The sequence below is a fragment of the Rhinopithecus roxellana genome, chromosome 1 (genome assembly GCF_007565055.1).
Source record: "Rhinopithecus roxellana isolate Shanxi Qingling chromosome 1, ASM756505v1, whole genome shotgun sequence".
NCBI classification, from domain to species: domain Eukaryota; kingdom Metazoa; phylum Chordata; class Mammalia; order Primates; family Cercopithecidae; genus Rhinopithecus; species Rhinopithecus roxellana.
In genome coordinates this window covers 117326045-117350464 of record NC_044549.1, presented here as the reverse complement: position 1 = coordinate 117350464, position 24420 = coordinate 117326045, and the positions used below count along the sequence as shown (strand labels likewise).

Sequence of the window (24420 nt, the reverse complement as noted above, 5' to 3'; positions counted from 1 at the left end):
ATACAGTACTTTTCAGGCACTTGACCTCACTTGGTAGCTAAGTTGGTGTTCAGATGTTTGTTTAATGGAAAAACATTAAATTACATATTGGCTTCAAGCCATGTTCCCATAGAACATCTGTGTTTCATAAGCTAAATCCAAATGTTCCCTGCTAAAATCAAATAATGATGCCATATACCCAATTCAGAGAAAAAATTTAATAGATTAAATAGATTGAATTGTCTCAATTTTTAAGGTTTTCCGCTATAAATTTTTCTTAAATCTTTGTTGCCTGTTACTTGTCTGAATGTTAGCAGAAAAAAGGCTTGACAACTGTGAAATACTATGCCTAAATGACATTAAAATGAGAACTGCTGATCAGTACAATATACTGTTCATGGAAATATGCTTATATTTTCACTCTTACACTGCTTAAGAGCCATATTTTCTCATAGTAAATGTGTTCCTAGTTCATATTATAGAATTCAGTATGTAAACATTTCAATGTATCCAAAAGAGCATTATGAATTTACCTATTATCCCTAAATATGTTTGGTGAACCTCTACGTCAATGCCTGGCTCCAAAACTATTGTTGGAGTCCATGCCAAAGGAATGCTTTCGGATATAATCTAAGGATAGAATTCTAAGATGAGACTGCCAAATTCTATTCTAAAATGAAAAAATATGGCAAGATTCCGGTATGGATGCCACTGTTTCCATTTTTTTCTTGACTATTTAGCATGTAGTTTAAGTGTGTTGACATTAAGGATTTTTTTATATGCATGTATCACGGTATTACAATTTGGGAAAATTCTGCAATATATTTTCAGGCAATTGGCTTTAAAATAATGAAGCTTCAGCTTTTAGCACAAACAGCCCTGAGAACAATGCATTCATATTACAGCTCAACTAGAAACAATTGAATTCAGAAACCTTAAAGTACAAAAACAAGTTCTGGAAAAGTTGTAAATTAAAAAAAAAAATAAGTTACCAACAGTTGAGGCACCACCAGACAATACTTTTAAGAGTTGGGAGTTTGGAAAAAAGAACTAACATACAAAGCTATGTGCGTACATGTGCACATGCAAATTGTGTTGTAATGAAAAATTGTGTCTCCAAATTTTACAGCCTAATCATTTTATTGCAGTGTCTCCTATTATAGATATCATGCTCTGACTGCAGGAGAGTTTTGGTAATTAACAGAAAGCGCTGGTACAGAGACTTGTATCATTAAGGGAAACAGAGTCAAGAGCTTGGTTAGCAACAATTTCTTCAAGTGACTGACAGCCCCTGGAAGGGAGCATGAAAAAAACATCATAATTATGTTTATGATGCAAATGCTAAGTCAAAGTAGCAATGATATGATCTATGTTGTAACAAATAAGGTATAACGTCTTCACAGTATAAATAAAATGTTCTACAAAGAAAGAAATATTCAACCTGTTAATAATTGGTGAAAGGTATACAGATAAAAATGGCTTATCACTGTACAATCTATCAAAATGACAGTCCACATTCTATACATGGTAACTTATAATTTTTAACATTTGCTACAAAAAAGTACAACAAATATTAGGAATCAACTTTAACACTGCTGATGTCTAAAAAGAATGAAGTCACTTCTGTTCTATGTTAAAAAATACATGTTCCCTACTTCCTTTTAATATAATTTATAAAGCTTTACTAAATGAAACATTTTGTTCTAGAGAGATATCTATTGACTTATGTGAAAATAAAGTCCCATATCTTTAAAATCTATACTTATATATCAAGAGTATTTATACTTCATATATTACTTAAAATGAAAATATTTATGCATAAACAGCTTTTGCCATTCAAAGTATGAAGATAGAGATGCATTATTATAATTTGTACACCCTTAATTTGTACACAATTGAAAATATATGTGAAATTTTACAAGTTAGGAAGAACAGGGGCATGCTAATCAAGAGTTAATACTAAATCATAACACCAGCATGGTTAAGAGGGGCCATAGGAATGACCTGCAAGCAGCACAGATTAATAATTTTCTGGAATTCCTATGACTTACAGTGCCAACCAGTAGGAATTAAGATACACATTGTAGAGTACTAAGAAACTAGAGCAGTATGTAGTAGGTACTTAAATAGAATACTGGAAAGAATGTAGCCTAATTTTAATTGCGCTTTAGATGGGCAAATGCTAAAATGTTATACTAAAAACGACTACAACCTCACTATTTCTTGTGTTTTAGAAATTTCCTCTTTGCATTTCTCTTAAAGTATCTTGCTTCTTCCCCAAATGGGTTTGCTGAGGCTAAGACAAGATTTAAAAGTATGTACAAATTAAGCAACTAAAATTTGGGATCTTCTGTTACTAATGCTATTACCAGTCACTGATTAGATCAGTTACATCATCATATATGATATACTTTCCTTCAGAAGATAGGAACAAAGCGCTTTTTAGAGGTCAAGGCATGATGGGAGAAGTCTAAGAGCCAGTCTTGGAGAATTAAGGTATTTCTGAGATAGTGATTTTGCTCTATGTTTTGCTCCAATATGATGATTGTTACTGAGTCAAAGGTCCTCACAAACCCTGTGATAGTATCTAAAATTCTGGAAATATACATATGACTCAAAAGATTAAATAGAAATGCAGTGATGTCACCTAAAATACCTTTTAAAATAATTCAGTTTATAGAATTATTTATTATATTTCACACCACTAACTAAGTCACACAACAATCAGAAAAAAATGCATATACTTAAAATAAGTTAAATAATAATATTCATATAAAGTAATGTTGCTTCCATGATTCACTTTCAATTCACTTTAGAACAAAAAGGACATAAAATTAACAAAAATTCCAAATCAATTTAAGGAATTCTCAGTTTTTGTTTAATAAATACATTAATGTCAAAAAATCTACTTAAAAATGGTTGGAAACGGGCCAGGTGTGGTGGCTCATGCTTGTAATCCCAGCACTTTGGGAGGCTGAGGCAGAAGGATCACCTGAGGTCAGGAGTTCAAGACCAGCCTAGACAACATGGTGAAACCCCGTCTCTCCTAAAAAAAATACAAAAAAAATTAGCTGGGTGTGGTAGTGCACACCTGTAGTCCCAGCTCCTTGGGAGGCTGAAGCAGGAGAATTGCTGGAATCCGGGAGGCAGAGGTTGCAGTGAGCCGAGATGGCACCACTGCACTACAGCCTGGCTGACAGAGTAAGACTCAGTTTCAAAAAAAAAAAAAAAAAAAAAAAGAAAAGAAAAAAAAAGTTGGATAGGAGTATTTACTGATAAATAGTAGTATTTATTCAACATGGTTGGAAAACAAGCATTGCATAGTATCCTGTAAAGCAGATCACTCCCTTTATATGTTGGGGACAAAGTTAAAAGCAAAAACAACTGAAAAGCAACTTTTCATTTTTATGCTGACTTACAAAGTCCTCACATAAAAATGTATAGATTTAATGAACCCTCTTTGCCACTGTCTTTTGTGTCTTCCTTATAATCTTACTTGCTAACTTTCACCCAACAGTTCAGTGCCCTTCTGCCAACCATAAGAAGGGACTAAAACCACCATTTAAGGTTACATCAAGTTTGCTAACAATTTGATAAATAGTATGACCAAAGTAATTACGTGGTTGCATGTGGCCGCCAAAATAACTGCCACTTTTTGATAACATGATTTTTGTTTAAGGATTTGTGTTTGCCCTACACAGGCTGAAACTGCAACAATTCCAGTATATAATCTGTTCATTTAATATTAAATCTGTAATTAATGCAGAGTAGTTCAACTTAAATGTGGTACTTCAATACCACTTTATGCTACATTGTTTGATTTAAAACCCTGGTTTAACATTTAACTAAAACATAGGAATGATTTGCTCAGACATAACATCTGCCGAAGCTATCTTGTTTGTTTCTTGAACTGACATACTGAAAACCACAGGAATATTATAGGAAACATACCTACAAAGTTAAAAAAAAATTATACATGATAATTTTTAAAAATTATCGATTGCTTGCAAAACTAACTCAAGCACAATCTGAAAACAATTAAAAAAAGAAATGAGGTTGCTTATGAAGGCTATAGCTTTGGTGACAACTTAGAACCAAATTAGATCTGCAGTTGATTCAGACCTAAACAGTGTTCATGCCTGATGTTTCCATTTATTTGCAGGGTTTTATGGCTACAGCATATTCTTCACTCATTGCACACATGACAGACACCTAGAAGGAAAAAAGCAGGCAAAAGGTTATTCAGGAGACAATACACATAGAAGATATAATTAGTTCATTATATATTGTATATTTGTGGATATTTTGTACACAGGGACTTCTGAAAGGGGTATTCCAAAACAAGCTACTTTCTTTACAGTTTTCTAAAGCAGAATTTCTCAAATAGTGGTTTGTAAGACAATTTCCAGGAAAAAGGAAAACTAACTATAAATGTTTGAACACTTATTACACGTTACATTTCTGAAAGTTTTAACAAAGACAGTAAATCTCCTTTACTTTTTAACACTCCACTAGCATAATTTCTTACCTGCAAGAATAGCTCAGGGCCGGGCGCCTTGTTCAGGCCTGTAATCCTAGCACTTCTGGGAGGCCAAGGTGGGCAGATCACCTGAGGTCAGGAGTTTGAGACCAGCTTGGCCAACATGTTGAAACCCAATCTCTACTAAAAATACAAAAATTAGCCAGATGTGGTGGTGTGCGCCTGTAATCCCAGCTACTCAGGAGGCTGAGGGGAGACTCACTTGAACCCGGGATGCGGAGGTTGCAGTGAGCCGAGATCATGGCACTGCACTCCAGCCTGGGTGACAGAGGGAGACTCCATCTCAAAAAAAAGAGAAAAACAGGGTCAGTTGCAGAGCTTCAGAACAAATTTGGGTTTGAGAGTAATGTTGATGTAGCAAAAACAAACTTTGATACTTTCTTTGGTAATCAGTCTCTAAGGGTTTTATGGAAAACCTGCCTGAGAGATCATTTTCAACATTTTAGCAGTATTTTTAAACCACATTCCATATGTAGTATTTTATGTTAACTAGTTGAGGCTGAAGTTTTTACAAAATGGTTTTAAAAAACAATCCTTCTCTAAGTCTTTACCTGTACATCTTCACCTGCATTGTATTTTCCTTCTATTTCTTTGCCTAGTTCACCTTCTGGCAGTTTAAGATCCTCACGAACTTCACCAGTTTCTGTCAGCAGGGAAAGGTAACCATCTTGAATGCATATCAGCTATTAGAAGAAATTATATCATTGTGCTGATTAGATTATATCCACTTCTTTGTAATGTTTACACAGTTAAATTGCAATTGATATTCTTGTAAGTACAAAGTAATACATTAATATTCTTGGTATTTAAAAATGCTAAAAATATAAAAAATATAAAATATGTACAGAATGGAAGTATAAGTTTACTCCTCCCGGTACTTCCCATACCCAATCTCTGCATTATTAAACAGTTTAGGTTTCTTTACAGTGTATTCCATTTATGTTTACAAAATAAATATAGTTGTTTTTTTTTTAAATGGGATATTGTAAATACTTTACAGTGAGCTGTTTTGACTTAATAATATGTCTTAGAAATACTTTCTAACCAGAAATTATAAACCTACCTTAGTTAACTACCATATAGCTGCATGGACATACTATAACTGATTTAACCAATTTCACATTACTGGGCATAAAAGTTATTTTTGCTATTACAAACTGCATTTTCTAATTTGAGTATGAGCCAAATTAAGTGGAAAATTTTTGGTCTTCAGGCAACAACAACAACAACAACAACAACAAAATCCACTAGTGTATGGATAACAGTAGCGAAAAAAAAAAAAAAATAGTTGTCAACCCAACCTGCAAAAAAGCACAGTTTTGATACCACTGAACTTCTTTTACTACAGGAATGAGGAAACAACCAACCTCCACTCATTTATTCCATTAATGAAAGCATGTACACCATTAGTATGCCTAGAATCCTAACACGTTTTATAAAAGGCTATTATCCAGAATACCGGCTGCTAATATCTACAAAAGGAATCAAAGACAATGGCCCTTGAACCCCTGTAAACCACTACGATATAACCCAGACATATCGTTGGGATTGTTCTCCTCCACATACGGCACCTATCAAAACTGACTATGGCTCTCCACAGAAACTCCATCTACCACAGGAAATTTTTTTTATGTCTAGAAATCTCAAAAATAAGAAATCCTACAGAGCTACAACAAAGAATTTTAACTAACCTCTTAGACCCTCAAATATTTGTGTGGTGGCTTGTAGAGAAGTAGGAGCAAGGAGGTTAAGGTAGAAGTGTAATTTTTAAAATATATATATATATAGTTAAAGATGGGGGTCTCATTATATTGCCTAGGCTGGCCTCAAACTCCTGGGGTCAAGTGAGCCTCTGCTTTAGCCTTCCCAGGAGCTGGGACTATAGGTGTGCACCAATCCACCTAGCTTGAAGTGTAATTTTTAAACAACCACAACATTCCAAGGCAAAACTTTCTGATTTCTGTTTAGTTATTCCCTAAAGCAGAGCTTGTCTATTTCAAGAGTTAAATGTTCCTACTGTGCCACTAGTGACTGAAACACAGAAGCCAAATAATAATACTGATATTTTGAAAATGATGTATGTAATGGAGTTATTTTATTTTTTAAGAGTTAAGAATCAAACTGTGGCATGAAATATATAAAACATTTCAAATGTGAAACGTATAAATATCATAAAACATCTAGTAAAACAATGCATTTACAAACATTAAACATCTTATAAAATAAATTGCTATATTAAATACAATTAGAGTTTTTAAAAATGAAACTAAGCTATGAAAAACAAAAATAATGAGGACAAATTAATCTTTGATATGGTTTGGCTTTGTGTCCCCACCCAAATCTCATCTTGAATTGTAATCCCCACATGTCGAGGGAGGAACCTGGTGGGAGGCAACTGGATCATGGGGTCAGTCTCCCCAATGCTGTTGTCATGATAGTGAGTGAGTTCTCTTCAAAGTGTTTAGCAGACCCCGCCTCACTTGCTCTATCTCCTGCCGTCATGTAAGATGTGCCTTGCTTCCCCTTCACCTTCTGCCATGGTTCCCGAGGCCTCCCTAGCCATGTGGAACTGTGACTCAATTAAATATCTTTTCTTTATAAATTACCCAGTCTCAGGTAGTTCTTCATAGCAGTGTGAAAAAGGACTAATACAGAAAATTGGTACCAGGAGTTTGGGCCACTGCTATAAAGATGCCTGAAAATATGGAAACCACTTTGGAACTGGGTGTCAGGCAGAGACTGGAACAGTTTGGAGGGCTCAGAAGAAAGAAAGATGAGGGAGAGTCTGAAACTTCCTAGAGACCTGTGGAATGAATTTGACCAAAATGCTGACAGTGATATGGACAATGAAGTCCAGGCTGAGGTGGTTTCAGATGGAGATGAGGAACTCATTGGGAATTGGAACAAAGGTCACTTCTGCTGTGCTTTAGCGAAGAGACTGGCTGCATTTTGCCTTGCCCTAGAGATCTGTGGAACTATGAACTTGAGAGAGATGATTTAGGGTATTTAGGGTATCTGGCAGAAGAAATTTCTAAGCAGCAAAGTGTTCAAGAGGTAACCTGGCTTTTTTTGAAAGCATACAGTCATATGCATTCACGAAGAGATGATCTGAAACTGGAGCTCATGTTTAAAAGGGAAGAATGGCATAAAAGTTTGAAACATGTGCAGCCTGACCATGTAGTAGAAAAGAAAAACCCATTTTCTGGGAAGAAATTCAAGCCAGCTGCAGAAATTTCCATAAGTAACAAAGAGCTGAATATTAATAGCCAAGACAATGGGGAAAATGTTGTAAATGGGGAAAATTTTGTAAAGATGGGGTTTCACCACATTGCCCAGGCTGGAGAACTAGTTTTTAAAAAAAAAATTCACAGAAATAAGTTTCTGGACATTCCAGATATCTTCATGGCATCCCCTCCCAACACAAGCCCAGAGGCCTAGGAGGGAAAAATGGTTTCGTGGGCCAGGCCCAGGGCCCTGATGCTCTGTATAGCCTTGGGACTTAGTGCCCTGTATCCTAGCCACTCCAGCTCCAGCTGTGGCTAAAAGGGGCCAAGGTACAGCTTGGGCTGTTGCTTCAGAGGGTGTAAGCCCTAATTCTTGGAGGTTTCCATGTGGTGTTGGGCCTACAGGTGCACAGAAGGTAAGAGTTGAGGTTTGGGAGCCTCTGCTTAGATTTCAGAGGATGTATGAAATGTCTGGAGGTCCAGGCAGAGGTCTGCTGCAGGGGCAGAGCCCTTATGGAGAACCTCTGCTAGGGCAGTGTGGAAGGGACAGGTGGGGTTAGATCCCCCCCACAGAGTCCCCACTAGGACACTGCCTAGTGGAGCTGTGAGAAGGGGATCACCATCTTCCAGATTCCAGAACGGTGCACCATGTGCCTGGAAAAGCAACAGGCACTCAATAGCAGCCACTGAAAGCAGCTGCAGAGGCTGTACCCTGCAGAGCCACAGGGGTGGAGCTGCCCAAGGCCTTGGGAGCCTATCTTTTGGATCAGTGTGCCCTGGATGTAAGACATGGAGTCAAAAGAGATTATTTTGGAGCTCTAAGACTGAATGGCTGCCCTGCTAGGTTTCGGACTTGTATGGGATCTGTAGTTCCTTTGTTTTGGCCAATTTCTCCCATTTGAAATGAGAGCATTTACCCAATGCCTGTACCCTCATTGTATCTAGGAAGTTTATGCTTTTCATTTTATAGGCTCATAGGCAGAAGGGACTTCCCTTGTTTCAGATGAGACGTTGGACTTGGACTTCTGGGTTAATGCTGGAATGAGTTAAGACTTTCAGGAACTGTAGAGAAGGCATGATTGTGTTTTGAAATGTGAGAACATGAGATTTGGAAGGGGCCTGGGACAGAATGATATGATTTGGCTCTATGTCCTCACCCAAATCTCATCTTGAATTATAATCCCCACATGTCAAAGGAGGGACCTGGTGGAAGGTGACTGGATCATGGGGGCAGTTTCCCCCATGCTGTTCTCATGATAGTAAGTGAGTTCTCATGAGATCTGATGGTTTAAAAGTGTTTGACAGTACCCCTGCTGCCATATCAAACATGCCTTGCTTCCCCTTCACCTTCCTCCATGATTATAAGTTTCCTGAGGCCTCCCCAGCCACGTGGAACTGTGCGTCAATTAAATCTCTTTTCTTTATAAGTTACCCAGTTTCAGGTAGTTCTTTATAGTAGTGTGAAAATGGACTAATACAATCTTTTTAAATGGAATTATTTATTAAAAAATCTTAAGTTCTATAGAAAAGTTGCAATAATGCAATGAAATCCCATATCCTTTACCTAGATACTGCCATTGTTAACATTTAATCACATGTGCACTATTTTCTCTATGTATACATCCAACATATATAACATCTATCATATACATTCTTAATATTTTTACAGAACTATTGAGAGTAAGTTCCAAAGATCATGATTCTTCAGCAGTAAATACTTCAGTGCAACAGCCATGACTTTTCAGCAATTAAAACTTCAGTGTATTTTTCTCAAGAACAAGGATATACTCTTAGATAACAACAATTTATTTTTCAAAGTCAGGGAATTAATACTGATAACCTATTATTCAATATATAGTACATATTTAAATTTGCCAATTATCCTAGTATTGTCCTTGATAGCAACTTATTTCCCTAACTCCAGGGTCATATCTTGTATTTATTTGGCTATTATATCAGTTTAGTCTCTTAATTCTAACAGTTTCCCCCACCCCTTAACTTTCATGGCATCAACTTTTTGTTTTTTGGGGGGTTTGGTTTTTGTGAGACCAGGTCTTGCTCTTTCACGCAGGCAGGACTGTGGTGGCATGATCATGACTCACTGCAGCCTCAACCTCCAGGGCTCAAGTTATCCACCCACCTCAGCCTCTAGAGTCACTGGGACCACATGCATACAACCACTATGCCTTTTTTTTTTAAATTTATTTTTATTTTTTGTAGATACAGGGTCTTTCTCTGTTGCCCAGACTGGTCTCAAACTCCTGGGGGTTCACTATTTTATAGATTATTCCTCAGTTTGTGTTTGTCTCACTGTTTTCTCATGATTAAGGTAACATTTTTGAAAGGAATACTATACAAATGATGTTCCCTCAGAGTATCCTATCAGGAGGCAAATGTCAATTTGTCCCATTACGAGTGATGCCAACTTTGATACGCTAAGGTAGTTATCTGCCAGATTTTTCCACTCCAAAGTTACACTTTCCCCCTTTGTAATTTGCAAGCTTTAAGAAAAAAAAAAAAAATCCAACAGTGTCACTGTCAAGTCCCCAAACATATTTTTGTGCAAATGTTTCCATCTTCTCTCTAACTCCATAGAGTTGGAAGGTGGGTATGGTAAGGAAATTGTTCTAAGTATCTTCTTCTGGTCCTTTACCTTTAAACAAACCTACTGATTTGATCACTTTTAGATGTTTTTGAACAATTTTTTTTTTGGTAGAAAGTAATTATTGTTAGTAGCAAGCAGGGAGACAGCAGAGGTGAGGGTCAAAAAACTTTAGAGATGTAAGGCATGTGGAGGCGTACCAAGCTCCTGAGCAGTATATGAGGTTATAATGCTATCAGAATGTGGTATTTTTGGCCGGGTGCGGTGGCTCACACCTGTAATCCTAGCACTTCAGGAGAGGCCAAGGCGGGCGGATCATTTGAGGTCAGGAGTTCGAGACCAGCCTGGCCAATATGGCAAAAGCTTGTCTCTACTAAAAATAAAATAATTAGCTGGATGTGATGGCATCTGGAGTCCCAGCTACTTGGGAGGCTGAGGCAGGAGAATCACTTGAACCCAGGAGGCGGAGGTTGTAGTGAGCTGAGATCACACCACTGCACTCCAACCTGGACGGCAGAGCAAGACTCCATCTCAAAAAAAAAAAAAAAAAAAAAGAATGTGGTATTTTTTATTTCCTACTAAAATAATCCAGGGCTCCTTGGATAATTCCAGGTCCAGATCAGGAAGTGTGTAAGATGAACCTGGAGCAAGCTGTTGTACTAAAAAGCAAGGAACTATCAAGGAGAATTAAAATTTGGCCCATGTCAAAGGGACTCAAGAGCTAACTTGAATAAGCTCCCATTGGCCAAGATGGAACAATGTGAGAATCAATAAGGACAGTAACAACAGTGGATTCAAACACGAGTATGTCTAAATGCTTGAATTTATAATGAAAAAATATGTATTTGGTCATCTTCAGTGGATGCTAGGAACCAATTTATTTTATAAACTGTACCTTAAAGGGGAAGAGTCAAATACACCCACCCCTGCTACAGACACACACACTGTCTCTTAAGGTAAACAAAAATTGATGAAGGGAAGTTTCTTTTTATAGAAGTATTCTGGCTAAAAAAAAAAAATGAAGGAATGACAGATCATAAATTTTGTCTCCTCCAATTAATAGATTGAGACAGTGATCACATATCTGATAATATCACAAAAGGAGAAACAATCAGACTTATTTATCTAATGACTGCATAGAACATTATGGAGTAGTCCTGTTAAAGGAAAGAAAGAAAGAAAATAAAAATCTGAACTGAATCTGATCAAGACTCTACATCTTACTACCAAGTTTCAGGAAACGCAAGGGACAGAGGAACATGTTAAAAAACAAGGAAATGCAATTAGCAAAACCCAGACAGTGGGAAAGTCTACAGAAGAAATGACCCAGTGTCTTTGTCAAAAACTTGCAGAGACAGAAGTAATCATACTGGTAATTGTTGAAGCTGAGTGACAGGTACACAGGATTCATTATACTATACTTTGAAAATTTCCACAATAAAAAGTGAAACAAAAAATGCTATAGTATATATGAATTCTAGAACAAGCACCGTAACCACTAAGTGCTGGGAGGCACAGTAAGCTAAGGAAGCAAAACATGATCTAAAAGGGAGTGTGGGGAGAGTTAGTGACTGCAGATTCTGTCTTAGATGTAGTCAGAATAGGAAAGAACACTGAAAAGGGGGAATTATTGGGAAACTACTTTGCCTCATTTGTACTACTGATACACAACAGAAGGCTGGAGAAGGTATATTATCCCTACAGGTGCCTTCCTCTTTTTTTTTTGAGATGGAGTCTAGCTCTGTCACCAGGCTGAAGAGCAGTGGCGCAATCTCAGCTCCACCTCACTGGTGGTCTCGAACTCGTGATCTCGTGATCTGGCCGCCTCAGCCTCCCAAAGTGCTGGGATTACAGACGTGAGCCACCACGCCTGGCCAGGTGCCTTCTTAGTTCTAATTTCTGAATTTAATTTTTTTTCTCAATCTATTTCAAAACAACCAGACTTGTTTAGGTAACAACTATTCCTTTTTATTTCTTCCTTCTTTTCCCCCAGAGTGTAGCACTCTTGTGCTACTTCCTTAGAGTTGCTGGTTCCTGGTAGAGACTGAATGCTTGATCACCATTATTATACAGCCTAAGCAAATAACACCACCATCACCTGACCCATCATCTGACCCACCAAGCCACACAACTGGGAAGGCACAGCAGCTCTCCATCATTGAGTGGAAGTAGCGTACATGAGATCAGCTTGAGAAGGACCTAAAGGTACAAACAAGTTGTATAAGAAGTGGCTCAGACTCAGAAAACACCTTCTCTTACCACATTGACACTTCTCCCTCAACTCATACCAATGACTTGATGGAGAGTTGCCTATGACCAGTTGACTGAGAAAGGAAAATATTCACAATGGTTTCTAGATGGTTATGCATTATATGATGACACCATTCAGGGGTCAGCCTGAAAGTGGGTTTGGGAAGAACTTCAAGCACTGGACCTGAAAGAAGATAGAACCAGAAGTGTGTATTTGCACTGATTATCAGCTGTAGCTAACAATTTGGCTGGAAGGTTAAGGACACAGAAAGAACAAGATAGGAAAACTGCTGACAGTAAGGTTTGGAGAAGTGGTATGTTGACAGACCTCTCCAAATAATTGAAGAATGTGTCCACATGAATGCTCACCAAAGGGAATCTGTAGAGATTAGGCTCTAAAAAATTAGGTGTACAAGGTGATTCTCACTGTGAATGTGTGAATGCCATTCAGCTTTTTTTTTTTTTTTTTTTTGAGACTGAGTCTTGCTCTGTTACCAGCTGCAGTGCAGTGGTGTGATCTCAGCTCACTCCAACTTGCACCTCCTGGGTTCAAGCGATTCTCCTGCCTCAGCCTCCCAAGTAGCTGGGGTTACAGGTGCGTGCCACCACACTGGCTAACTTTTGTATTTTTTGTAGAGATGTACAGGTGTCTTTTTTTTTTTTTGAGATGGAGTCTCGCTCTGTCGCCCAGGCTGGAGTGCAATGGCAGGATCTTAGCTCACCGCAACCTCCGCCTCCTGGGTTCAAGTGATTCTCCTGCCTCAGCCTCCTGAGTAGTTGGGATTACAGGCACGCACCACCATGCCTGGCTAATTTTTATATTTTTAGTAGAGATGGGGTTTCACCATGTTGGCCAGGATGGTCTCGATCTCTTGACCTCGTGATCTGCCTGCCTTGGCCTCCCAAAGTGCTGGGATTACAGGTGTGAGCCACCGCACCTGACCTCAGCTTCTTTTTATAGCTTCCCTCATCTTTGCTCAGTGGGATCAATGACACAGGCTTTCTCTCACCAATACTAATCTGACTACAGCCACTACTGAAAACCTCACAGAAACAGGAGAGTCTTGATATGGCAGAAGAAGAACATAGAACAAATGAACAAGAAGTCTTGATATGTTCCCCAGAAGAACAGCTGGTTACCTGACTGTACGCCTTCCGTCATGAAACAGGCAGCAATTTTTTCTTATTGCAGTAGTTTTACTCTACATATGGATTTGCCTTTCTTGCCTGCAGTGCTTCTGCTAAAATCTCATCCCAATTTACAGAATGCCTCATTCCTGTCATAGTATCTCACATTGCATCACTTCTGACTAGAAAACTAATTTTACAGGCAAAGTAACGAGGGAGTGAAACACCCAGATAATTCGCTGGTTCATGTACCCTATCATTCCAAAACAGCTTGCCTCTGTGGATCGGCCTAGTGAAGACTCACATATGGTACCTGCTGGATGGTACTTTGTTGGCCTGGAGTGTTGTTTTTGGCAGGTTACAATATATTTCAATATATGGTGCTATTTTTCCCATAACAGAATACACAGGTCTAGGAACTAAAGTTAGTGGCTCTTCTCATGATTACCCTTAATGATCCTGTAACAAATATTTGCTTCTAGTCCTTGCAATATTGGGCCCTATTGGTTTAGAGGTTTTCCATTTCCAAAGAAAGACTGCTTCCATCTGAGAACACAAGGATTCCCATGAAACAGGTAAAAATTATAGACAGACTTTAAGCTCAGGGAATTCAATTAACATATCTAAACATTCAAATAATATACTACTTATTTGAATTCAATTAACGTATCTCAACATTCAAATAATATACTACATATTTGAAGAATATACTAGGATTTAATAGTCACAGTTTTGGCAATTCACTAATAGTCCAAAGATCCACAATATGTACTTTATTTGTCTGTAGTAATTAGTTTTCCTTCTGGAAAATGGTCTTCAAATAGCAGGTAAAACTTTAGTAAATGCAGAAACAGCATTTAACTTGTGGTGAGGTTTATATCAACACAGAACTTTCCAAAGAAATATGATTCCAGAGAGTACTAACGTCTGAATAAGCATTTCTCTATGAATTTGGGGATTCCCAAAGTTATATCTGGATGTGTTTATAATTTATACCACCACTGAGTCCCGGACATCTATAACTACTTTTGGGAGAAGTAATGTAAATAAGCAATTCTAATCCAAGCTAATCTTGAAAAAGAAGTCAGGAGACAATTTTTCTTTCATTCTGAACTTATTTTAAAACACATAAAATTAAAACTATAAATATTAATATGTTTTGTTTCCTGTTTACTTTTTAATTATTATAATGAACAGAATACATATTTCTCTTTAGCCAACTGCCAAACTGGCACTCAAAATATTGAATTCAGCAAATATAAAGGATTACACACAGCCAAATAATGAGTAGGTATTTAATCAAGGCACTTGGTTAGGTAAGTGAAGACCACCAAAGCACAATAAATATAAATAGAAAGGCTCACAGAACTTTTTTTTTTTTTATACAGCATCCCATTCTGTCACCAATGCTGGAGTGCAGTTGAGTGATCATGGCTTAGTGCAGCCTTGACCTCCAGGGACTCAAGTGATCCTCCCACCTCAGCCTCTGGGTCTGCTGGGACTACAGCTGCGTACACCACCATGCCTGGCTTTTTTTTTTTTTTTTTTTCCGTATTTTGTAAAGATGGGGTTTCACCACATTGCCCAGGCTGGAGAACTAGTTTTTTAAAAAAAATTAACAGAAATAAGTTTTCTATGCTGACTTGAAAATGAAGAGCTGAGAAATAATGAGTAATTTCTATGCCAGACATTGTTGTATTAACTAATTAAACCTCAAAATGATCCCATAAGACATTATTATTTATATCTTTGCTTTACAAAGAAAGAAATGAAAGCAAAACAGGTTAAGTAACTTGTCAACCAAGGTCACACAGCTATTAAGTGCCAAAGTAGAGACTAGGACCAAGCCTGACTGGCTTAAATCATCCTCTTACCCACTTTGCAGTGCGGTATACATACCAAGGGCTGGGATAAGGGTGAAGTAAGACACTTGTCTTGGGTGCAAAATTAAAGAAGGCACCAAAAAAACCTCAGTGACTAGATAAGCATTTTAATGCAATATTTAAAAAATTTAGAATTAATGCAAAAATCCTATGATAAAATACCAACATTTTAAATAAAGATGGGATCAGAATTAATTTTCTTTGCGCCTTGAGCTCCCATATGGCTTGTCATTGTTACTAGTTCTGTCTCTATTTAAAATTTTGTGCCTGAGGCAAGAGCCTCCCTCACTTCATTCGCCTCATCCTAGTCTAGGACTCAAACCAAATTTTTCCTTTAAGTCTTGAGCTCCGATCAATGACTGGCTAACCTTATCATAGTATAATAGTAATTATCTGAACTGCTGATACCATCTTTCTGAAACATGCAACATGCAACAAGCAAAAGCATTCTATATTGAATGAATATTACTGAATATAATTAATACTGAATATTTGAAGCATTCACATTTTAAGATGAAGAGAAACCCAATTTTGACAAAATTCTATGCTCAGCTTTAGCCTGCTGTACTATCCTTACCACATTCAGTAATCACATACACATTTAACAAATATTTTTTGAGCACCTACTATGTACCACATCAAATTCGGTGCTCCAACAATAATGAAATGATTAAGTAGACTATATATTTAACAAATGTTTTTTGAGCACCCACTATGAACCACATCAAATTTGGTGCTCCAACAATAATGAAATGATTAAGTAGAATTTTTACATAGGAAAAGAGGGAAACAGAACAGTACTTTTTGGTACATATCTACTTATGGAGTTCTTATGGGGTCCATTTTCTCATTTAATCCTCATATTATCCCTATTTTGTAGATGAGAAGACAGGCTCAGAAAGGTTGTATTACTTGTCCAAAATCATCCAACTAGAAAGTGACAGAACTAGATCCAAACCCAGATCTACCTGGTTAAAAAAACCCACTTGCAAAACAATTCAAATTTCTACAAAGACTTCAAAGCAACCTAGAAAACATTTATGACAAGTCGGAAAATGAAAATATAGAAGTGTTTACTAGATTAAAACTACAAAAAAGTATGTTTGCATGTGGACAAACAGCAAAGGAAATCATTGCGTAAATGTAGTTGATAGCAACATTAAAAAAATTTACACAATAAAGGGTACAGAAAAAAATCAGTTTCAGTTGGATAAAACAAATACCAGTGTCAACTTTGTAGTTTTACTACGTAAAATGAGCAGAAATGAGTTTGATATATGATATGGTTGATGTAGACACTGAAGACTTTCAAGAAAAGCTTTAGTTATGAGTAATCTGAGCTTCCACATTCTATAAGGTCAATTATTTGTTTATCATCAGTACTCCAAACAACAAAATGCTATCATTAAATATGACCTACCCAAATGTATAGCTGGAACTAAAACTTGAAATTTACATATATAATTTAGCAAAAGGTCACAGCATGGTCACTGAACGTAATTTAACCAATTACATAGTTTTTGTGTTTTCTTCACCATACTCAGTGACCATGTACTTTATATTTATGGCTTTCAACTTATTTCCCTACTTAAGAATGTCAGGTTCTGACTAACATTCATTAATACAAAAACTTGGCAGGAACATGAATTTCAGTAGTTTCTTGAATGTCTTAGGTCTGATCAGTGAAAACAAACAAAACATCCAGGAGGGATGTTTTAAATTAGAATAAGAAATATATTACAACAGAGAGAATAGTACTTTTACTAAACATTGGACTTAATTGCAATATGCAGTCACTTGGTCTGAGGAGCACTAATAAGTATTTGACTTTTTAAAAAATGCAAGAATGTGAAAAAAATAGCAAACTAGCAATAATCCTAGAAAAGGTATGTTAAACATCACTATTTCTCCAGTTTCTAAGATAGGTGGTGCCTAATAATTGGTTAGAAAAACCTACAAAACTACTCTTGGGTTTTGTCAAATTATTATTGATAGTACAAAGTATTTGCACCTTGAAGAAACAAGCAACATTCTAAAGAAAATCAGTGCTTACTTGATAATCATTTCTCTTAATATTTGGAACATCCATGTTGTGAGTAGAAGGACAAATATCTTCATATTTTTTGCCCGTGAAAATATCAATTCCAACAAGGTGAACCTAACAGAGGAGAACAGGAAACCTGTTTAATCTCTGCCAAGTATATCACTCATTACACACACAAGAGCACAATACCAACACTGATTACGACAGATTCTTTTTCTCCGCCTTCCAAGGTCATCTGATTTTACTTAAAAAAAAAAAAAAAAAAAAAAAAAAAAAAAAAAAAAAAAAGTAGTGGTCTTAAAATTAAGAGGCAGTAAACAACTAAACAGTATCACGACATGTCAAGACCCAATATAGTCCAGTGATTCAACTATGAGATTACACAAGAAAAATAAAGTGTAGGTTTCTTAGAATTGCTGGAACAGGTTTTCTCATCTGTAAACTGAATAGATCTTCTAAGTCACTAGGATTCAGGAAAGTTTCAGTTCCCAGTTAATGAACATTGTTAAGGGCCCAAGAAGGGAATGCTACCTTTCAGTATTCAACGTAATAACTGATCACCCAGTAATTGTGGGAAGGAAAAAACAGTGCTTATTACAAAATTTTAAGTATAGAAATCTCATGATCTGTAACGGAACACAAATGATCAAAGTCCCAACGCCAAAGCCAAAGCCTGATCTGCAAGGGCACTTACCTTGGCATGACCATGCTTTCCAGTTTTGGAAGTTGACATTTCCACTATTTTGCATGGTCGTCCTTTGAGCACCACGAAGCCGTTTTTGCGCAAGGCCGAACACTGCATAGGGTAAGTGCTGGAAGCCCCGGCATCTCCAGTAGTGAAATCAATTTCGTCCGCCATGGTGGGCTGGGGAGATGGTAGTTTTTCCGTGGGAACTACACACAAAAAGTTTGTGTTTGCTTTTCAACAACGGGTATGTAGGCAGGAAAACGTCTCATTTCGGACAAGTTATGTGCCAAGCATCACGGGCCTGTTATTTCTGCACGTAAGGAACACCCACCCTAGACTAGTGGACACTTTCTAACTCTGGCCTCTACAAACTTTTCCAGCTATTGCTTGGGGAGGTGGGATGAGAAGTCGCAGAGGAGCTCGCTGAGGGTGGGGACACCCGCCCAGGGCGCTCCTCCGCGCTGGAAACAGCAGGTTGCGGCCCCTATCGCCCCACCGCAGAAGCCGGCGACCTTCCCGCGCCGCCCAGCACTCGGCCGCCGCCCTGAACCCTACTGCGGGGTATCCAGCCCAGGCCGCACGTCCCCGCGAAGGATGCGGGGTAACAGAACCTGGCCGGCGGCACCCGGCCCTCTGCTAGCTGGCGCGCACCCCGCCCTCCACCCTTCAACGCCGCCGCCGCGGCCGCACACGCGCCCCCTGTTCTGCCGGCATCCTCGGCTCAGCTTGGCCTGGCCCGGCCCCACCAGGGCCTGAGCCCCGGCGGTCCCGCGCTCGCCTCTGTTCCCCCATCCATTCTCCTTCCTTCCCTCGGGCAGCGCTTGGCTCTGGGCGCCTTCCCCGGCCCTGCCTCCCTCTGGCCCCATCCCCACCAGCTTTTCCCCAGGTCCTCACCTTTCAGCTGGCAAAGAGTGCCTTTCGTCTGCGTACCCGCGCTGGTCCCCTACAGCTGCGGCGCCGGCGGCGGCGGTGGCGGCCGCGGCAGTTCCAAGAGACGGGGCGGGGCCGCCACACTTTCCACACCCCAGCCTCCCCGCCCTTACCCGCCCCCACCTCAGCCCTATTTCCGGGATAGGCCCCGGAGCGTCACAGGCACCGCCCTCTCGGGCTACCATTGGCTACCAGATTCCCGAGGCTCCGCCCAGTCACGTGAAGCGCGCCCTGGCAACCCCACGTGCTGCGGATTAGTGCACTTCCGGCGTGGAGCGCACTTTCAGCACTCTGAATACCGAGGTTGAGCTCGCTGGCAGAGGAACTCGCGCCTTCCAACTCTTAGGTTTGTTGCGTTCGGGTCGCAGTCGACTTTAATGGGAACCAAGCAAGGCACCCAGTGGCCCCTGCCATCAGGTGCGTGGCAGTTATCACATGACGATTGTCAGAACTCGCGAGGCACGCCGATTCAGCGAGTGCCAGTGTGGCTGGCTGTGAAGCGAACTTTAGGTTCGAGCTTCTGGTTCAGCTTGCAGCCTTTCTTGGGGTTCGAACCTCCTCCTGGTCCTTGAAGAAGAACTCAGGTGCCGTATTTTATTACCTAGCTCGGCACCGCGGGTCCTGAGGACCCCATTCACCCCTTGGTGAGATTTTTGGCAGCGACTGGCGCGGGTTGCCCCTGTAGAGTCAGCGCTGCTCCCAGGAGTGGAAACTCCTGAAGCATCCGCCACCTAACAAGCCAGCAGTGAAATGAATTAACCCACTTCTCACAGCAAAGGCTGTTGTGAAGTTGTGGAGGCGAAGGGTGTCTGACTTCTACGGCATTGTGGGTCCAGAGAGGTGTTCTGCCACCTCATCCCTTCTTTCATCCTGGCATTGGCATTCATTAGAGTTTGGGGTTTAACCCTGCCACATTAGAACACTTAGATGGTCTTCAAAATTGATCTAGAGCTTGTAGACTGCAATAGAAAGGTTCTTAAAAGAGATGTGCTCCCCCTTCACTGTTTCATTTCACAACTCACCACAGTGTCCTCTTGGGGAGGTGACCTAGGAAATTATTTCCCATTCCACACCCGCATTTATCTGGTACTTTGATTTCCTATTGCTGTCTCATAAATAATCCCATACCTCACATTCCTATATGACTCTACAGTTTTCACGTATCTTTCAAACATGTCCAGTTTAACTTTTGCAATAAGTTACTGCCCTCTCATGTACTGAATTCAGCCTCTAGCTAATATACGAAGGAGCCATTACAGCAGTGGCTCATACCTGTAATACCAGCACGTTGGGAGGCTGAGGCAGGTGGGTTGCCTGAGCTCAGGAGTTCGAGATCAGCCTGGGCAGCATGGTGAAACCCCGTCTCTACCAAAAATACAAAAAATTAGGTGCGTGTGGTGCCATGCACCTGTGGTCCCAGCTACCTGGGAGGCTGAGGTGAGAGGATCACTTGAGCCTGGGAGGTGGATATTGCAGTGAACCGAGATCAGGCCACTGCACTCCAACCTGGGTGACAGAGTGAGACCAACCCCCTCCCCACGCCCAACCCCCCAAAAAGAAAGAGCCAGATTAGAATCTCGGTTCATTAGGTGTTTCTGCTTTTCCTTATACCTCCTAACTTTTCCCTATTGTTTTTAGAATGATCACTAATAGTATTTAGTATTTATATAGGCAGGTAGTGTACTAAATTTTTGATGTGCATTATTCCTTTGATTGTGACTGCTCTCTATTTTTAACCTTTTTAAGTTATTCACAGAAAGTAAAATTTGTCCCTTTTTATGAGTTTTGAAAAACATATCTTGATCATCTGCTATGATCAAGATATGGAATATTTCCCGCATTCCAAAAGTTTTCTAGTGGCTTTTTGTGGTCAGTTTCCTCCTTCTACACCCAGCCCCTGGCAAATATTAACAGTACCGTTTTAACCTGCATTTTTAATTACGGAAAAAGGAGAACAGTTCAGCAATTTGCCCCAGAATACAAAGCTAGTAAGTCAGAAAACCAAAACCAAGACTGGAACCTAGGCAGTTTGGTTCCAGAGTCACTGCTCTACCTACCAACATATACTGCATTCACAAAAGATTTGGATTTGGAATCAAATGACTGGGCATCACTTATTCAATATATACAGTCAGTTCTCCTGAAGTCAGTAAGAATACTGAATTGGCAAATACTAAACCGGTGCTCCTAGGGGAAATACAGGGTTAGGTTCCTCTGAGCCTCTGGGCCACAACATTGGTTAATATGTGATTTTTAGTGTGTTTCTGTTTAGAGACACCTGATTTACTATATATTGTTGCTTCATTAACATTAAACTCATGGCCAACAGCAATGTAATTCATGCCTGAAGGTAGCTTATCTAACATATGCTCTCTGTAAGGCACGCTGTAGCTTTCTTGTGTTTTGGAACATTAGACAGCTCTTCAGCACAGTGTTTGGGGGCCATTTCGTACAGTGAAATCACCAACAAAAAGCACAGCAATGCAAAAACTGGCGATAAACAGACTGAAAAGAATACTGGTTTACAGTTTGATAACTGAAACAAGAAGGGAGAGCATCAACTGTGTTTGACCTCAGCTAAATGTGCATTAGATGGCGCAAGTCTCTCTGCATGTTCACAAATGACTTCAAAAGCACTGCAAGTATTGATTTTGAGATTATAAGTAAATTATGTCAAGTATGCAAATTTGCAAAATATGGAACCAAAAAATAATGAAGATTGACTGTGTGTACTTTAGCAGCCTTACCTCTGGTATTACTATGTTGACCAAGAAAGCCTCTTGTTCCTAAGGTGCTTGCAGTCTAGTGCAGAAGACAGTCTAGTAATTTTAAAATATAAAACAAATGCTAGTAAAGAAATAACTATAAGGCACTGAAAAAAGGGGCTTATCTAGGCTAGCTGGTGTCCAGTTAAAATTTGATACAAGCCACATATAATTTTGAGTTTTCTTTTAGACCCATAAAGTTAAAAAAGGAAACTAATTTCAAAAGTATATTCTGTTTAACTGAATATGTCCAAAATATTTTATATGTAACCAATATAAAATTATTACTAAGATATTTGACTTTTTTTCCATACTAAGCCTTCAAAATCTGGTGTATTTTACACTTTCAGTACATCTAAATTCAGAGTAGCTGTAATTCAGTGCTCAATAACTAGGCATGGTTGGTGGCTATCATATTGGGCATCATAGGTCTAGAAGGTTCAGGAACTCCTCCTCTGGGAGGATATCAATTTGAGATTTGAAAGACAAATAGAAATTAGCAATGGAGGCCGGGCGTGGTGGCTCAAGCCTGTAATCCCAGCACTTTGGGAGGCAGAGATGGGCGGATCACGAGGTCAGGAGATCGAGACCATCCTGGCTAACACAGTGAAACCCTGTCTCTACTAAAAATACAAAAAAACTAGCCGGGTGAGGTGGCAGGCACCTGTAGTCCCAGCTACTCGGGAGGCTGAGGCAGGAGAATGGCGTGAACCTGGGAGGTGGAGCTTGCAGTGAGCTGAGATCCCGCCACTGCACTCCAGCCTGGGCGACAGAGCAAGACTCCATCTCAAAAAAAAAAAAAAAAAAAAAAAGAAGTTAGCAATGGAGAGAAGTTTAGAAAAGGCACTTTACGCAAAGGAAATGGGGTTACAAAGGTGTGTTGTATTGTGACAGAATCATGGCATCATTTGTACTGTAAATGGCTTAGTATGATGGTGTGTACCATAAAGATGGGTGAATTTGGACTTTCTCCCAAGGGCAATAGAGAAGCATTGGAACAGTACATACAAGAAAATGATAAGAACTTTTTATTTTTTAAAATTTATTTATTTTTTGAGATGGAGTCTCGTTCTGTCACCCAGGCTGGAGTGCAGTGGTGTGATCTTGGCTCACTGCAACCTCCACCTCCCGGGTTCATGCCACTCTCCTGCCTCAGCCTCCCGAGTAGCTGGGACTATAGGGTGCCCACCACTACGCCCGGCTAATTTTTTTTTTTTTTTTTTTTTGTATTTTTAGTAGAGATGGGGTTTCACTATGTTAGTCAGGATGGTCTCAATCTCCTGACCTTGTGATCCACCCACCTTGGCCTCCCAAAGTGCTGGAATTACAGGCATGAGCCACTGTGCCTGGCCTTTTTAAAAAAAATTTAGACCATTCTAGTTGTGATATGGAGTATTTTTTAGGAGAAAATATTGGAGGTAGGAAATCAATTAGACATAATTATGTTGAACAAACATGATGAATAAGAAGATTGCAGAGTTACAAGAGAAAATGGAAAAAATTTCATAATTAATTGAATGTTAAGGGTCAAAATGGGGAAGCACAGAGTACGAGGAAGAGGAAAGAGTCACATTAAGACTCAACAGTTTATGGTGTAAAAATCTGGGTGAATGGTGGTGAATTGTCATTGAGATAGAAAATACAGGAGAAAAAGCAGTTTGCAAGGAAAGTTGAGTTCACTTTTGGGCAGATTGAGTTTAAGGTTCCTATGGGAAAGGGAACTATCTGAAGTAGAGATACATGTTTATGAATCAGTATATAGGTGATTATTAAAGCTATGAAAGTGGAATATTTAGAGGAAGAATGCATAATGAAAAAAGAGGAGTGAGAAATAGAGCTCTGTGCTATTTAAAGGATCACCAGCGCAAGAGGAGAATGAGAAAGAGCATTGTATTTCTTAGGGTTTTTTGGTTGCAAGCAACAGAAAACAGTTCCTACCAATTTAAGCAAAAAGTACGTCTTTATAGGACTCATATGGAATAACTGCAGGTTTGAAAGGAAGCCTGAAAGGACAGAAACTGTGCAACTTTAGAGTTTCTGTGGAAAGAACCATTGTATAGTCTCATCTGATGCTATTAGAATTAACAACCTACAAGTGTTAATACAAAGTCTAAGAGTTAAAGTTCGGGGAGATGGAATTCTGATTGCTCTAGCTTTCATTTCCCGTCCACCCCTTAACAAAGTGCCTTGCTTCAATAGTCCTATTTCTACCTCTTGCAAACCAAAAGTATCTGGGACAGATCTCAATCAATTTAGAATGTTTATTTTGCCAAGATTAAGGATGCACTTGTGATACAGCTTCAGGAGGTCCTAATGACATGTAACCAAGGTGGTCAAGGTACAGCTTGATTTTATACATTTTTTTTTTTTTGAGACGGAGTCTCACT

At 39.2% G+C, this 24420-nt stretch overlaps 1 protein-coding gene across 1 annotated transcript; it reads right to left on the bottom strand.

Annotated features, from left to right (window-relative positions):
• Nucleotides 1-1100: 1100 nt before the first annotated feature.
• EIF5A2 (eukaryotic translation initiation factor 5A2) lies at nt 1101-19391 on the bottom strand. Its single transcript, XM_010364049.2, has 5 exons — nt 19233-19391; nt 18345-18544; nt 17660-17764; nt 5071-5202; nt 1101-4191 (listed from the first exon to the last, which is right to left on the bottom strand). The coding sequence occupies exons 2-5, from the start codon at nt 18507-18509 to the stop codon at nt 4132-4134; spliced, it is 462 nt and encodes a 153-aa protein (XP_010362351.1). The 5' UTR covers nt 18510-18544; nt 19233-19391; the 3' UTR covers nt 1101-4131.
• Nucleotides 19392-24420: the final 5029 nt, after the last annotated feature.